We start from the raw sequence: 16,723 nt of genomic DNA on the forward strand, positions 1-16,723 counted from the left end.
CGACCACCCCAAATGGCTCTGCTGCTCACCGACTGAGCTGAAATAAGTTCCCAACACTGATTCCCTGCGGCTTGGCTCACACATTCCAAACCCATGGGCCTGGTTCACCTGATGGGGAGGGTCCAGGGTTCTGGGGGCCTTACCGGGGGCTGTTGCCCTGGAGGGACACGCCGGTAGTGGTGGCTGGGGCCGAGAGCTCCTGCCGGGGCTCTGCACTGTCTTCAGGACCTCCCTCTGTCGCCGAAGCTCTTCCTCTCGGTCCTGGGCCGCCCTGATCTCCTGCTCAATCATCGACAGGGTCTTCTGCCTGCGGGAACGCAGCTTAAAGGGCCCAGACTGGGCGATGACCTCCGGCTCCTGCGAGTGGCTGACGAAGACGTTGGTTCTGGAATAGTCCGTGGGCTCCAGGTAGCTGGCAACGTCGCTGAAGGGGCTGAACTCCGGCCTGTACAAGGAAGGCTGTGAGCCGCTGCTGCTGGCAACCCCCACGGTGCCGCTCTGTTTGGTTGTTACTACGGGCAACAGGAAGCAGTCATCCTTGTGGCGGTCTGGCTCCACCTCCGCTGGACCCTTGGGTACATGGGGTCTCTGGTCCTGCACCGGAGGCGGAAGTGGTTGCTCAGCCTGCGGTGTAGGCCGAGCAATGTCTGCTGGCTCACTCCCCAAATCCATCTGAGGCTCACTTTGACCTTCACCCGCCCCAGTGGCATTGTGGGTCTCCTGTGCCAGGGCTAGTTGTATGGCATTCTTCACCACCAGCTCGGCCTGGTAATGCAGCTGCTTCTCCGGGTCCAACAGCAGCGGAGACCGTTGCTTGTACAATTCGTCATCGCTGAGTGAGCCCAAGCCGCCTTCTCTCTTGTAAGGGCTCTCCTCTCTCTCCCTGTCGACAGGAGTCAGGGCCTGGGGTGTCTGCGGCTGGGAGAACTCCTGAGACCCACCCAGGGAGTAGTCCAGGGACACGTTTTGTCGTCTCGTTTGAAGCGCCGCTGTCACTCACGTTGTCAATACTGAAGTCGTTGGACAGGGTTTCCATCACTGTGGTGTCCTGGGATCGAAGGGATAAGTCGTCCAAACCGGAATCCACCTCCTCTGCCGTGATGGGAGACTGGGGCACTTGAAACAATGGTCGGAAGTGTCACTGTCACCATCCTCGTTCAGCACTGTCAAAACAGCCTGACCCTGGTAAACCCTTCGTCATCCACGTGGACCTTTCCAACCACCTCGTCCTTCAGACCGCTGTTGGTCAGCTGGTCAGCAGGTGTGTGCAGAGGTGGCTCTGTGCACAACGCCGCCTCCTGCTTCCTCTCGCGGGGAGGTGAGGGGCACCTCCTGGCCAGCGCCATCGTCAGGCACGACGCTTACTTTGGATGCCTTGACGAGGGACACTTCACTGGCACACACCTGCACTGCTTGTCCCTGAGCCCCACTTGTTCCCGTCACTACCGCCCGGAACCGCCATCCTTTCTTTTCTGGGTGCCTCAGCCAACTTTAGGGATGGTCGTGCGGGGACCCCTCTGGCGGTCCCAGGGCCGCCTCAGGCTGTGCTGTGCGGTGGGGATCAGGCCCGCTCTCCATCTTCAGGAACTGCCTCCTCGCGGCAGAGAAATCTATCTGCTCTGTGACGACGTTCTTCTCTGTTGATGCTGATGGGCTCTGGCGGCACAAACACGGGGGCTTTCTGCTTCGGGGAAACCGGCGGACAGGTGCCCACCTTGCTTCCTCTGCTTGCGTTCGGCGTACTTTTTGTGGGATTCCAACTTATCGGGGTCCAGCTGCTCCTCGATAGATTTCTCCTGGGGGGGCTTCCACTTCTCCGCGATGCTGGGATTCTTTCTCACCACCTGGCTCTTGATGACTTCCAGCCGGGCTCGTTCCAGCTCTGCAATCTCATCTGAGGCTCTGCTCTTCCTAATCTTATAGGTTTCCTTTCTCTCGTCCTCAGCGAAGAGCTTGGAGGGCTTTTTGTCCTCGTGGTAAGCCCGCAGCTCAAACCTGGCCTCCTTCTTCAGGGGAACGAGGACCGGCTCGCCGTCCCTGGAGGACCTTCTGGAATTTTCCAGCCGCTCTCTGTTCTGATCGGCAATGGGTGATGCTCCGGTGCGGCTTGGCGAGAAACCGTTCACCTTAACCTCACCCTCGTCCGGTGTCTGCTGCTCGACGAGAGGCGGCTCCTTCCTGACGACACTTGCCACACAGTTGAGGGGTGCGGCCGTAGGGTCTGGCGCTACAGAAATGGGAGGGACTCGGCCCTCCACAAGGATCGGGCTTGGCTCGGGCGAAGGCGGTGCATTCGATCCGTTCTCCAGAACGGGGTCGCAGCAGTTTGCTTCCAGGACTTCATCGAGGTACCTAATCTCCTTCGCGACGTCGCTGTCCAGTGATTCGTGCCTGCTCTGGATGCCATTGTGGCCTTTGTCATCGTGGCGAATCAGTTCACTGTCCAGAGTGGCAGACTCCGAGGTCACGACCTTCGGCACGGCTGCGCTCACGGTCTTGGGACCGCTCACGTGGTTGTTGACCTCCATTCTCTCCTCCTGCTCGGACGTCTGATGTTCAGGGTTCAGGGAGTCAGAGCTTCTTCTGCTCTTGCCCTTCTTCAATGCAGTGCCATCCTCCACGAGCTTGGTGGGAGGTTTCTGTGCAAAATGAAGAGGAAACAAGCATTAAAATATGTGCAGTGTCTGGTCAATTCAACAGGATGAAAAATATACACAGCACCTCTCACAGACATTATCTTCGCTCTGATTCAGTCTGAAACTGCTCAATGTTTTGATTATACAAGTTCACAGATGACATGTAGTGGGCCAGATCTCAAATAACGATGAGACGGAGTATAGGAAGGAGACAGAGAGCCTAGTGATCTGGTGTCAGGACAACAACCTTTCCCTCAATGTCAGCAAAACAAAAATGCTGGTCATTGACTTCAGGAAGTGCGGCCCCTGTATGTATTACTGGTGCTGAAGTGGAGAGGGATGAGAGCTCCAAGTTCCTAGGTGTAAACATCACCAATAGCCTGTCCTGGTCCAACCACTAGACGCCATGGCCAAGAAAGTTCACCAGCACCTCTTCTTCCTCAGAAGGCTAAGGAAATTTGGCATGTCTCCTTTGACCCTCACCAGTTTTTTTAAATAGATGCACCATTGAAAGCATCCTATCCAGATGCATCACGGCTTGGTATGGCAACTGCTCTGCTCAAGACAGCAAGAAACTGCAGAGAGTTGTGGACACAGCTCAGTCCATCACGAAAACCAGCCTCCCCTCCATGGACTCCGTCTACACTTCTCGCTGTCTCGGAAAAGCAGCTAACAGAATCAAAGACCCCACCCCCTTCCATCAGGCAGAAGATACAAAAGCTTGAAAACACGCACCACCCAGCTCAAGGACAGCTTCTACCCTGCTGTTATAAGACTCTTGAACAGACCTCTTGTACGTCATGGCTCTTGCACCTTACTGTCTACCTGCACTGCACTTTCTCTGTAACTGTAACACTATATTCTGCATTCTGTTATTGTTTTTCCCTTGTACTACCTCAATGTACTTATGTTTTGAAATGATTTTTATGGATGGCATGCAAAACCAAGTTTTTCACTGTAATTTGGTACACGTGACAATACTAAACCTATTCCAATTATATCTGCGAGGCCACTTTACTATGCACTTCATTTAAATGGGACGCGGATAAAATAAAACAAATATTTTCAATATGAAAATCAAAAAGCTGCAGATGCTGGAAATCTGAAATAAAAACAAAAAATGCTGGAAATACTCAGGAGCTCAGGCAGCATCCGCAGGCGAGAGGAACAGGGTTAAAATTTCCGGTCAGAAACTCTTCATTAGAACAGGGAAAGATAGAAAACAAGTTAGCTTTCAGTTGGAGAGAAGCTGGGGGAAGGATGGATAGGACAAATAGCCCTGAAATGATAACGTCAGACAGTAACACACTAGAGACTGGATCCATTAGCATTCACTGTTCATGCACAAATCTCATATAACAGTAGTTTACCCAGTGTAAGTTGTGCGAGTGATAATTTCTGGGGGAAATCATACCTTTTGGAAAACCCACAGAGCATTTTAGTGCATTTCACTTCAGCGTGTCGGTCCTATACCTAATGACATCACAGGTCACACTCTGTGTTTTTCCTCTCTTTCCGATGTAAGTTGCAACTTCAGCTGAAAGCTCTCGTAAATCTTGTGCTGGGTTTGCAATGAGATGCCAATGATCAGGTCTGCACTGCAGCACTGGTGCCCTGCACCCAGCCTCAGAGTTCACTGGTCAGGACAAATGGATCTGCATCAGTGGTGCTCTGCTCACTGGCATAGCATCTGTGCAAATCACATCCCGGCTGCTTGCTGCCATCAGCAGCCCCACTGATCATCACCTTGCAGCACAGGGTAGACCGTGTCTGTGGAGGCTGTCTAGACACATGGGAGATCACAGTAACCTCCACCCTTTGCAGCCTCCCTCATCTCCATGGCAGGCAGCCTTTTCTATTGCTGTTCTGGACAACAGTCATTCATGCTCAGATGACAATGAAAAGGCGCTTGTGAGCTCTTCCATTCACGAGCAGTGGGAGCCACACAGTTCCCGGGTCAGTGCATCACAGAGTCATAGTGAGGTACAGCACAGAAACAGCCCCTTTGGCCCACTGAGTCCGTGCTGAGCACCAACCACCCATTTACACTATTCTACACTCATCCCATTTTTTATATTCTCTCCACATTCTCATCAACTCCCCCACCCACCCACCCCCCACCCCCCCCACAATTATACCAGTCACCTACACACTGTGGACAATCTACAGTGGCTAATTAACCTACCGAACCCAATCCTCACATCTTTGCAACATGGAGGGAAACCAGAGCACCCAGAGGAAATCTATGTGGTCACAGGGAAAACATGCAAACTCCACACAGACAGCACCTGAGGTCAGGTCTGAACTCAGGTCTCTGGCACCACGAGGTAGCGACTCTACTAGCTGCGCCACTGCACCACCAATCAGTGTGCAAACTGCTTTTACTGAATCTTTGCCCAGGTTTGTAAGCTTTTGTTGGGGTTGTGAAAGGGCATTTCAAATCTCTCCATCTCCACTTCTACATTCTCCCCTAAGCCATGCACCATCCTAAAGCATATTGCTGCTTCTTCTGCACCCTTTCCAAAGCTTCCTGTAATAGGGCAACCAGAACTGGCTAGCACAGTGGTGTAGCGGTTAGCGTAACGCTATTACAGCGCCAGCAACCCGGGTTCAATTCCAGCCGCTGTCTGTAAGGAGTTTGTACGTTCTCCCCATGTCTACATGGGTTTCCTCCGGGTGCTCTGGTTTCCTCCCACACTCCAAAGACGTACGGGTTAGGAAGCTGTGGGCATGCTGTGTTGGCGCCGGAAGCGTGGTGACACTTGCGGGCTGCCCCCAGAACACTCTACGCAAAAGATGTATTTCACTGTGTGTTTCGATGTACATGTGACTAATAAAGAAGTCTTATCTTATATAACTCCAAGTACAGCCTGACCAATGTTTTATATGGCTGCAACCTGACTTCCTGACTCATACTCAATGCCCTGACCAATGAAGGCAAGCATGCCGTACACCTTCTTTACCACCCTATCTACTTGCATGGCCGCTTTCAGGGATTTATGGACTTGGACTCCAAGATCCCTCTGTACAACAATGCTTTTAAGGGTCCTGCCATTAACTGTATATTTTCCCAAAATTTGACCTCCCAAAGTGCAACACCTCACACTTGCTTGCATTAAATTCCATCTGCCATTCCTTTGCCCATGTCTGTAACTGATCTATATTCTGCTGTATCCTTTGACAGCCCTCTACACTGTCTGCAAGCCAACCAATCTTTGTGTCATTGCAAATGGTTAACCATGCTAACTCTGATGTTTTACTATGCTAAATATATACAAGTTCTTGCTGTTATTCCTTTGGTAAATGACAGGTTATTGTTATAACAAGACAAAGCTATGCACCATCATTAAACTTAATTGCAAAGAAAAGTTGATCATCAGGCAAGCACTGATAAGATGTCTTTATTAGTCACATGTACATCGAAACACGCAGTGAAATGCATCTTTGCGTAGAGTATTCTGGGGGCAGCCCGCAAGTGTCGCCACACTTCTGGCACCAACATAGCATACCCACAACTTCCTAACCGGTACGTCCTTGGAATGTGGGAGGAAACCAGAACACCTGGAGGAAACCCACGGAGTCACGGGAAGAATGTACAAACTCCTTACAGACAGCGGCCAGAATTGAATCTGGGTCGCTGGTGCTGTAATAGCGTTATGCTAACCGCTACTCATTTGGCTACATCATTTGGTACGTTTAGTCTCATCAGTTTTGGGGGCAGGACTACTTGAAATACTAGAGGAAGTTTGATTATGGCTGATTATTTAAATCCATTTGGAGCTATCACAGAAGTGATAATACAAGCCTAGGATGTAATCAATGACCCTGCGGTTCCAGCTTCAGAGCCAAGGGATCCCACAAATTGATCACGGCACCACCTTAAAGAAAGCATCATTTTGTGTGTTCATTCTGCTGTTGAGTGGCCAAGACACGATACACTGAATGTCCTTCTTTGATGTCCTTTGCTAAAAACAGATAACCTGGTCATTATCATACTGAGCTTGTGGGAGGTTGCTGAATACAAACTGATCGCTGGATTTAAATTGTGGCAACAGTGACCACACTTCAAAACTAGGTCGCTGGCTGTAAAGTGCTTTGGGTTGCCCTGTGCTAATGAGATGCTCCATGTATGTCAAGTCTCTCATAACTGTCCTTCATCAGGAATTCTGAGGTAATGGGATAAATCATTCAAAAAGGACACATCAGGCTAGAAATTTGGCTTTGATCACCAGAACTCCCCTTCTAATCCCCACTCAATATTTGTTGAATTCTAAGCAACCGAATGTCTGGGGATGTGTACACTTAGCACGTGCAGAGAAAAGGAAGTCTGCATGCCATCAGTTTTTGGTTTGTTTCAATGAAGGTGAATGGCAATGATGGAGAGTACTTGAATCATTCTGAGGAGAGATTCTTCTGAGCAACGACTACAGTAAAATCTTTAATACAAGTTTAGAGGATGCATTTACAAGGAACAATAGAAAAACCAGCCCTCTTCTCAATCCATCTCACTAAATGATTTTAAACTCGAGTGAGTCTGATCATTGTCCTGACAAGATTTAATATTACTGTGTCTGATTCAGTGAGGGACTCACAGTGGCTTTGTATACTCTCTGAGAGTAGAAGAGGGTACAGTTCAATTTTAAATGATGAAAAGATTTGAAAGGGTAGACAGAGGGAAACTATTTTCTCTGTTGGGGAGCTGGGGTCCTACATAAAAAATATTAAGGGTTAATGTCAGATGCCTCTTCTTCACACAGTGGCCAGTGGAAACTTCAGCTTCTCATCTCAAAAGACTGCTGAGACTAGGGTTGAATAGAAACTTATAGATTGAGAATGATTGACTTTTGTTAGAACAGAATATTAGAGGTTGTGGAACCAAAGGAGGTAGGTGGTAACTGAATCAAGATACAGTTAGGTTGTGATCTAATTGAATGGTGGAATAGCTTCAAAGGGCTGTGTGGTCTTTTGCTATTTATATATTCCTGTTGCGAATTCATTTCAATTTATTCTCCCCACATGAGACTCTAACTGAACTTGTCCCTTTTGCTCTTGAATCTAAGAGTTTCTATTTTCATCCATAAGCAGTAGTGATAGATTGAATAGTTCACTCTCAATCTTGGCACGAACAGCAAATCACTGAAACATCTTTTTAAATCTAGCATTTGCGTTTTACTAGTTTAGTTCCACAGTTGCACATCTGTGCACTTCCGTCATGAAGGTCTAAACCTAGTAACAGGTTCCGGTTTGCTACTAACTACTATAATCTGTGTTTTCTTAGGATGCAAATACACTGGGCAGAGAAGCAGGACAAGGCCAACCTTATTAAGGAACATGATCACTGCATGTTATACATTGCTGATGGCAAGGCTTGGTGCATTAATCTAGATTTAGCCTTGGAGCCCTGAGGTACTGCAAGGAGTTGCCTTTATGCTGCCAATCCAAAAGGGAATATAGCTGATCCTATTTACTTTTACAGAAAGTTAGAATAAAATGATACAAAAGGTGACCATTCAGCTCATCCTGACTGTACCAGATTCTTTGCAAGAGCTATCCAATTACCACTTGCCACTGCACTGTCCCCATCTGCAAATATTTCCCCTTCAAGCACAGATTCAAGTGTCAGCTGTAGCTCAATTAGCAGCACACCTGCCTCTGAAGCAGAAGGTTCAAGGTTCAAGTCCAATTCTATAACCTCAAACCCAAGAATCTAGAACGATATTCCAAGTAAGGCTACACTATTGGAGGTACTGCTTCTTGGGTCAGCTGTTAAATGAGAGCTGTCTCAGGTTAAATATTCCACGGCACTATTTTTGAAGAAAGGTAGGAGGTACTACCCAGGGGCCTGTCCAATATTTATCCCTCAGTCAATATCACCAAAACCAATGAATTGGTCATTATCACACAGATTTTTTTGCACCTTGCTACTCACATACTCCTTGCTGCATTTCCTGCATTACAACAGTAACCACAAAGGCTCTTCATTTGGGGTGGAATACTTTTGGATGTCCACAGATTGTGAAACATGCTTCAGAAGCTCGGGTTTGTCATAATATTCTACGTATCTAAATTTGTTCTGTGCTTTGACAGGAAGTGTTTCTGCAGAAGGCTGTGATTCTCTTCCTCATGAACAAAATCTAATCCATCCACTATACCCCGATAAAATGGCAGTCTAGCCCACTCTGACGCCCAACTGATACCTCACACCATTCTATCTTCCATTCTCAATCGCTGATCTGCCCACAGCTAGAGTTCAATGTAAACCATTCCACAACCAATGGTACAGTAGATGTAAAATGCAGCTGTTAGCATTATATCTTAAATATTTATGGATAGGAGAAATTATCATTGTTCATTTCAAGCAAAACCAAAAAGGCCATGCTATATAAATGTCTCCACAGGTCTAACCTTAGTTGCACTATCCCAAGCAGCCAGTTACAATATACATCTGCTGTTGATTTCTTGTGGCATTCTTGCTGTGTAATGTGTATCTTGCTCTCAAGTGCGGACTCTGTTCTCATCTGGCAGATCAGCAGGTTAAGAAATCCACTCCCAACAACGGATTATCTGGTCTGTGTGCTGTGGCTGGCACACTCATGCTAAGTCAGAAGGTTGTGGGTCCAAGTCCCACTCCAGGGACACAGGCACAGAGAGCTAGGCTGCCCGTGTAATCCTGAGGGTGTGCTGCACTGTAGGAAGTGCTGTAATTTGGATGAGTCATTGAACCTTACTTGCTCCATTGCGAGGATATAAGAGAGCTCATGGTACTATTTTGAAGAAGAGCTGGGGAATTATCCCTGAGGCCCTGCCCAATATTTAGCTGCTAATCACTACGGAAGAACAGATCTGTTCATAATCACATTGCTGTTTGTGGGGACTTGCTGCTCTCTTTCAAATATTGCAACAGTGACTGTACTTATAGAGTGCCACATTGACCATAACCCTTTGGGATGACATCTCAAAGTCATGAAAAGTGATTTATACATGCAAGTCATTCTTACATTGCTGTTTGCTCTGACCTTGCTTTATGCAAATTGCTGGGTCTGTTACAATGCAGGAGTGATAATGCTTACAAAGAGCAACTCATTGGTTATAAAGCAGTGTTGGACATTCTGAGGTTGTGAAGTGTACATTTTTCTTCTTAAAGTATTTATTATTTGCTTCTTATTACAGTGTAGTGGCAATAGAGCTGCTCAGAAATGCATTCACTGACAGTGTTTGATAAAATGATGCTCAGTACAGTTTTAATGATGCTTCATTGATGGAGTTGGAAGCTTTGGGTTGAAGAATGTGATGTCATAGAAAATTTTGGAGCGCCTGAACAAAAAGAGCATGGAAGACTGGGAGAAAGGGGAGGAAGTATTCTCCAGGGCGAATATCGTCACATATTTCCTTGAAGAAAGATCCAAGTGATAGAATTCTCTGTGTTCTTGGCTGGAAGTCTGGAACAGGGCTGTCAATCCTTCAGGACTGTTCCAGGATCTGCAGTTACCATAGGTTAATCTCTGGACATTGTTGAGAGGAAGAAATTAGAGGGGGAAAAAGAAACTTGTTTATTATTCACTGGAATACTGGAAGTAGTTGGTTTTGGGGGCATGATGAAGTGAAGGGAGCAATAGCTGAAGTAATGTGACTGATGGCCGAGAATCTTCCAATTGGGGAAGAAAGACGTGCTGCCTGAATATCATGGGAAGGCGGACTTTCACGGGGATTGGCAATACAGGGTGACCTATGGTTGGAAATGGGGTGGGGATGCAAGGTCAAGTGATGAACCCTGAAGGAAAAGGTTCACAGCAGAGTTGGCAACCCTGGACTGGAGAACCAGTAGAAAAATGTTAAATGCTTAAACATTGTGAATGTTAAATCTTTGAAGAATCTTTAAGTTGTTAACTGTATCAAGTATATCGAGCAGAATGAAAGGACTTTCTAGAATCTCTGAAGTGTTTTAGTTCCTTCTAAGTTATTCTTTGCAGAAAGTAAAATGAAGAAGTACAGAGGATGAAAATTGTTTCAAACCCAAAAACTGTCGAGTATTTCTTGCTGTTTCTGTTTTCATTCTATTCCTATTGTGGTTAAGATAATCTTCCTCCTTAATATTTTGTGGTGAAAATAGGAATTGATGTTCTTAAGTGGCCTGGTGTGTAATGAAGGAGTATGGTCATAGTTAATGAAAGATGTTTTTAACTGCAGGGACTCGTAAGTTGGCAGTGAATATCAGGCTTTGATCTATTGAGGCCATGTTGTAAATGTGACTTTACATGCTCCAGTACACCTCATGTATCAAAGGCAGAGTGCCTCAGTAGGGCATTATATAATGCATACTCACAGAAAAGTGTGAAGCTTTGGCTATGCATTACATAACTCTTGACAGCAAAGCTCTTAAATCAACATTACTAGTTCTTATATTTCATACAGTAACTCTTGATTATTCCTATGTCATCCACAAATCAGTGGTTTGAAAAAAAAAGTTGGCAGGATATCAACAATGACAGTAAGTGTCTGCTCCGATCAAAAATCTTGTGTAATCCCTGCCTTAAACTCCATTACTGTTAAAGGTCATCAGGCCTCTCTCCTGAGAAACCCATGAAACTAGTGTCTTTCTGTCTGGTTCCAAAGGGTTCGCATGAAGAACACGCTGTTTGTATACAGCAGAAACATTGACAGAAATCAGTGTTTATCTCAAGTCAACCTTCATCCTCAACTCAAATGCCATCTTGCCTAAGGTTGGTATACACCTGGAGACATGGTCACATGACTTGAAGCCCCTCAACTCCACATTCTGCTGGTCACTCATGCAAACCAGCCTCCCTTCCATCGACTCTGTCTACACTTCCTGCTGCCTCGGGAAAGCAGCCAACATAATCGAGGACCCTTCCCACTCCGATCATTCTCGCTTCTCCCCTCTCTCATTGGGCAGAAGATATGAAAGCTCAAGGACAGCTTCTATCCCGCTGTTATCAGACTCTTGAATGGATCTCTTATAAGCTAAAAGATAAGAACTCTTGATCTACCAATCTACCTTGTCATGGTCCTTGCACTTTATTTGTTTACCTGCACTGCACTCTCTCTGTAACATTATATTCTGCATTCTGTCTTTCTTTTTACTACCTCAATGTATTTGTTTATGGAATGATCTGTGTGGATGGTACGCAAACAAAAGCTTTTCACTGTATCATGGTACATATGACAATAATAAACAACTCCAACTCCAATTCACTCAACATGCCCACACTGCCTTCTTAGCCCAGTGGACAGCAAACAGGCTTGTTGTTAGCTAAACTCCCAACTCTCAACCAGGCCTTTCCTCTACTTTTTATAACCAAACAATAAGGGGAAGGACCACAAATATTCTGGCTGAACTGGCTGCCAGTTGTACACCAATTCCATTAGCTTCAATAGAAGTAAATGTGCAGAGGAGAGGACAACCAGCAACTGATATTCCTGGAGACTCCTGTATGGCTGGCAATCCTAGTTACACCATTAGTCTTGACTCATATTGTCTTTCTGCATGTGCAGAAAGTTACAAAAAGCGGCATGCAACAAGTTATTTATGATTGGTGATTTCATCCTGTTGCTGTTTCCTATTTAAGCTTAGGTAGGAACCCAAAGATCTAATTTTGGTGAAGTTATTGAGAACAGGGAGGCATCTGAGAAAAACAACATTAAAACTAAACCATTTAACTCTATTTTTTAAAAAAATATAATTTTGATTGAATAGCAGCAGTGAATTGACTAGACACCAACAACATGGAGAAACAGACTTCATATTGGGATTCTGTCATTATTGGTGTGTTTGTTAGTTCTGCACTTGGTAGCTACATTTATCACTTTTTCACAACCAGTGTTGATAACCACCCGAGAAGAATGTATTAACAGTTTCAGGAACATCGATGACAGTTGTGGAACGGGACAGTGGGAATCTCTTTGATGAGCAAGCAGGAGTACTTCAAATGAGCAAACAATAAAGACTTGCAGTTATACACATCTGTCTTGAGCTCAAGATATACCAAAGACCTTACAGCCTTTGAAGTAAATTTGAGTGTAGGAAACACAATGGCCAATTTGCACACATTAGCTTCCAGCACCTAGCAGTGTGGCACTCGGCAGTGTCTCTGTTTTAGTTGTTGGCTGAGGGATAAATGTTGGTCCCAGGATAGCAGAGATAATTCCTTTGCTCTTTGCCAAAATGGTCCCATGGGGATATTCAACGTTCACCTCGGAGAGCAGATGGAACCTTAGATGAATGTCTCATCTGAAGGTTGGCACTTCTGATGGACCAGCACTTACTGAGCATTGTGTGTCAACCAAGAATTTTGCCTTCAAGTCTTGTAAGAACAGGTAGGAAAGGAGAGAGCTGCTACAGTTTCTAGCTGCTTAAGCATCCCTAACCTTTGTTTCTAAGATAAGATAAGATATCTCTATTAGTCACATGTACATCAAAACACACAGTGAAATGCAGCTTTTTTTTTCGCATAGTGTGTTCTGGGGGCAGCCCGCAAGTGTCGCCACACTTCCGGCACCAACATAGCATGCCCAAAACTCCCCAACCCGTACGTCTTTGGAATGACGGAGGAAACCGGAGCACCCGGAGGAAACCCAAGCAGACACGGGGAGAACGTACAAACTCCTTACAGACAGCGACCGGAATTGAACCTGGGTCGCTGGCGCTGTAAAGTGTTACGCTAACCGCTACACTACTGTGCCTGCCCTCATCCATCACTGATGGTCAGGTCTCCAATGTTCAGGGCCTTAAGCTCTGGAATTCCCTCAATAATCCTCTCCATCTCTTTGCCTTTCTCCTCCACCTTTAAGAAATTGCTACTTTGACTAAACTTTGGGCCACCTTTTCAAATATCTCATAGAGTCAGACATCATGTTTGGCCAACATCAAGTGCCAATGTATATGAACCCCACTTGGTCCATAGTGTTCTATGCCTTGGTGATTCAAGTGCTGGGCTAGATACATCTTAACAGTTGAAAGAGTACCTACTTCCATCAAACACTTAGGCTGTGTGTCCCAGATTCCAACTACCCTCTGCTTGAAAAATTTCTTCTCCAGATCCCCTCTAAACCTCCTACCCCTTACCTTAAAATTATGCCCTCTAGTTTCGATACCTCTGTTTGGGGGTGGGGTGGGGGGGGTGCGGAGTTCCACTTTTGTACCTCACAATATTTTTTTCCTGTGATTTCAATACTGCAGCACCTTCACTGCATCTTTGTTAAATACAATTGTATCTAAATGTCCTTTGCTGTTAAATACAAATGAGACCAGTTACTGATGATGTACTCCAGTTAATATACAGAACAAAAAGCAATAGCATCGCCTGTTTTTACTGAGGTCAGTGAAAGCAGAAGTCCTTCAGATGGATGCAGAAGAGCCGTTGGATATTCATATTTAATGCAAATTGTAACTGGCAGTAAAAGGTAGAAAAACTGCTAGAACCAGATGGTAATTAATCTCAGCGTAAGGAATTAGTCATTTAAGACTGAGATGAGGAAAAATATCTCTAGTTTGCAAGTCTTTAGAAATATCCACTCTGGAAGCCATTGTGTATATTCAGGGCTAAGGCTGATAAATTCTTTCGACACTAAGAGAATTAAGGGATAGGGACAAACTGGGAAAGCAATGATCTTATGGAATACCAGAGAAGGTTTCAGGGACATCACCTACTCATGCTCTTATCTCCTGTGTTCCTGGACTGCTGAGGTTGGGAGGAGAAGCATGAACTCTGACTATTTTTCAAGCATCCTTTCAAATGAAACTGATTGGAAGGTGACAAACGCTGCACCTTTATATTTACTCCCAATAACCTCTTGTATCATTGTGCTTGTTGGTGTTTGTTACAAGAATACTACTATGTGAAAAAGTTATTTTATACAGGATGTCCTATAGTGCCTTATTATCAATGAATTACACTTGAGTGTAGTTACAGTTATAATGCAGATGATCACTGATAGCCAATTTACTTACAGCAAGCTCCTATAGTGAAATAAACGATTAGTTGACTGAAGGATGAAAACATTGCCCATAAAAGATGCCAAGGCCTTGCTTCAACCCCTCCATTCAATAAGTTTGCTTCTAACATTGCAATAAGACCTCATACTGCACCAAGCTAGGAATATAGGATCAGATTGAGATTTTTGATCAGATCTTGAGACTCTCCACCATCTGATAAGATCATACTTGATCAGTGACCTCCCTTGCTTTGCTGCCATATCCTGCAATGCTCTACCTAACTAAAATCTTTCCAACTTAGACTCAAAAATAACTAATGTTGTCAGCATTGGACAAGTTTAGCTCTGAGGGAAGATTGGATAGGCTGGGCTTGTTATCCATGCACCAGAGGAAGCCAAGGGATGATTTAATTAAGGATTTTAAAATGAGGGGCCTAGATAGAGTAAATAGGAAGGGCCACTTCCCAAAACAGAGGAGCCAAAAACCAGGGAACATAGATTTAAAATAATTGGGAGAAGGAGGAGGAGGAAAAAAATGTTTTAACCCAGTGGGTGGTGGGGATCCAGTACTCACTGGCTGAAAGAGTGGTGGAGGTAGAAACTCTAACCACATTTAAAGAGCACACTAAGTCCTTGTTATTGGCAAGGGATAGGGGCAAGACTTCCAATGGAAAACAACACGAATTCAGATACCTCTAAGGTTGCCGGCAATGACACTAAGGCGGAAATGACATGCAGTGATCAACCCCTCTGTGAGTACAACAACATCTATGTTCATTTCAGCTTGTATATTTCAGCCTGTCCAAACAAACCAACCCACATTTGTGACACCAATGTTCCAGATCCTGACCCCAACTCCAGCCGCACACCTACTATTCATAGTTCAAATGCAATCCTTCTCATGGTAAACAAAATCCACCAGCCACACAGGAGTGGGCTCTGGGGGAACACACTAAATTACCAGTACTTCCAGTAGCACAGCCAAGTATGAGGATCTGCAAATAGCAAGTGGATAATGAGGACTGAGTGTACTTGATAAGTAACTGAAGAACTGTGATATGCGGGCCGTGGATCCCATGCAGGAAGATGGCATAAGGCTGGGTTGCTCTATTCTGACTGATCTACATGTGATGGGACATAGGATCTCCTTCTATATTGTAAATTTTCCATGATTTGGGAAACAATTGATCCACTAACAATCGTTCTTTGCAGAAGTGAGCTCCAAAGCTTCCATTACGCAGTAACTTCACTTCTGAAAGGCTAGGCTGTTAATTTTAGAGTTTACCTCTAGTCCTGGGGTGCCAGTCTAAATTGTGTGCAGATCTGTTAAATAACCCAAGAGTAAAGAAGGAGAAGCCATGCAATCAACAGAGGGATGAAACAGTAATCTTAATCAGTATGTAATTAACTCAAGAGAGGACGAAAAATGTAGTTGCATTTTTCCAACACTCTTTGACATCTCAGGATGTTCCAAACTCTTTGACAACCAGTAAAATGCCTTTTAAAGTGCAGTCAAGATGAGCAAAGCAGCAACCACAATGTGATAGTCACCACACCAAAACTTGCTTTGGAGATTTTGATTGAGGAATAAATTTTGGGCAGGGCACCACAAGAGACAGTTCCCCGGCAATAAATAGAAATCAAAAAACTACAGATCCTTGAAATCTGAAAGAAGAACAGAAAGTTCTGGAAATACTCAGCAGGTTGGGCAGCACCTTGCAGATAGAAACCCAGAGTTGACGGATCAGGCTGAAAATCCTTCATCAGAAATGGGAAAGAGGAGGAAACTGGCAGAGAGGATGTGTGATGGATGGAGAGGGCAAAGGGAATATCTGTGAGGCCAGGGATGTCAAGGATCCCCTTGTAGAGTTCATCGTTGGTGTCCTGCCCAATATTTATTCGTCAGTCAAAATCACTAAAGCAAGTTTTGGTGTTGTGATCATCACATTGCTGTTAATGGGAGAGGCTGCTCCAGTTTCCCCCTGCATCTGGGTCAGTGAGTTAATTGGCCGCTGTAAATTGACCCTATTTTCTGGGGGAGTGGAAGAGTCTGGGGAAAGTTGATGGGAATGTGGGGAGAATAAAATGGGTTCAGTGTAAGTGGATAGTTGATGGTCGGCACAGACTCAGTGGGC

General features: G+C 45.3%; 2 protein-coding genes across 2 annotated transcripts in view; both read right to left on the bottom strand.

The window, feature by feature from the left end:
* Positions 1–1,151, bottom strand: part of LOC127572564 (A-kinase anchor protein 2) — a 30,617-nt gene extending 29,466 nt beyond the window's left edge. Inside the window, exons 1-2 of the mRNA XM_052019958.1 lie at positions 1,088–1,151; positions 144–989 (exon numbers count right to left, since the gene is read on the bottom strand). Of these exons, the coding sequence (XP_051875918.1) occupies positions 144–989; positions 1,088–1,151 (910 nt within the window). The remainder of the gene's footprint in view (positions 1–143; positions 990–1,087) is intronic.
* The window catches only part of LOC127572199 (uncharacterized), a 302,149-nt gene continuing 286,406 nt past the window's right edge, over positions 981–16,723 (bottom strand). Inside the window, 3 exon segments of the mRNA XM_052019124.1 lie at positions 981–1,629; positions 1,631–1,696; positions 1,698–2,639. Of these exon segments, the coding sequence (XP_051875084.1) occupies positions 1,255–1,629; positions 1,631–1,696; positions 1,698–2,639 (1,383 nt within the window). The 3' untranslated portion in view covers positions 981–1,254.

This window comes from Pristis pectinata, chromosome 7 (assembly GCF_009764475.1).
Source record: "Pristis pectinata isolate sPriPec2 chromosome 7, sPriPec2.1.pri, whole genome shotgun sequence".
Taxonomy (NCBI): domain Eukaryota; kingdom Metazoa; phylum Chordata; class Chondrichthyes; order Rhinopristiformes; family Pristidae; genus Pristis; species Pristis pectinata.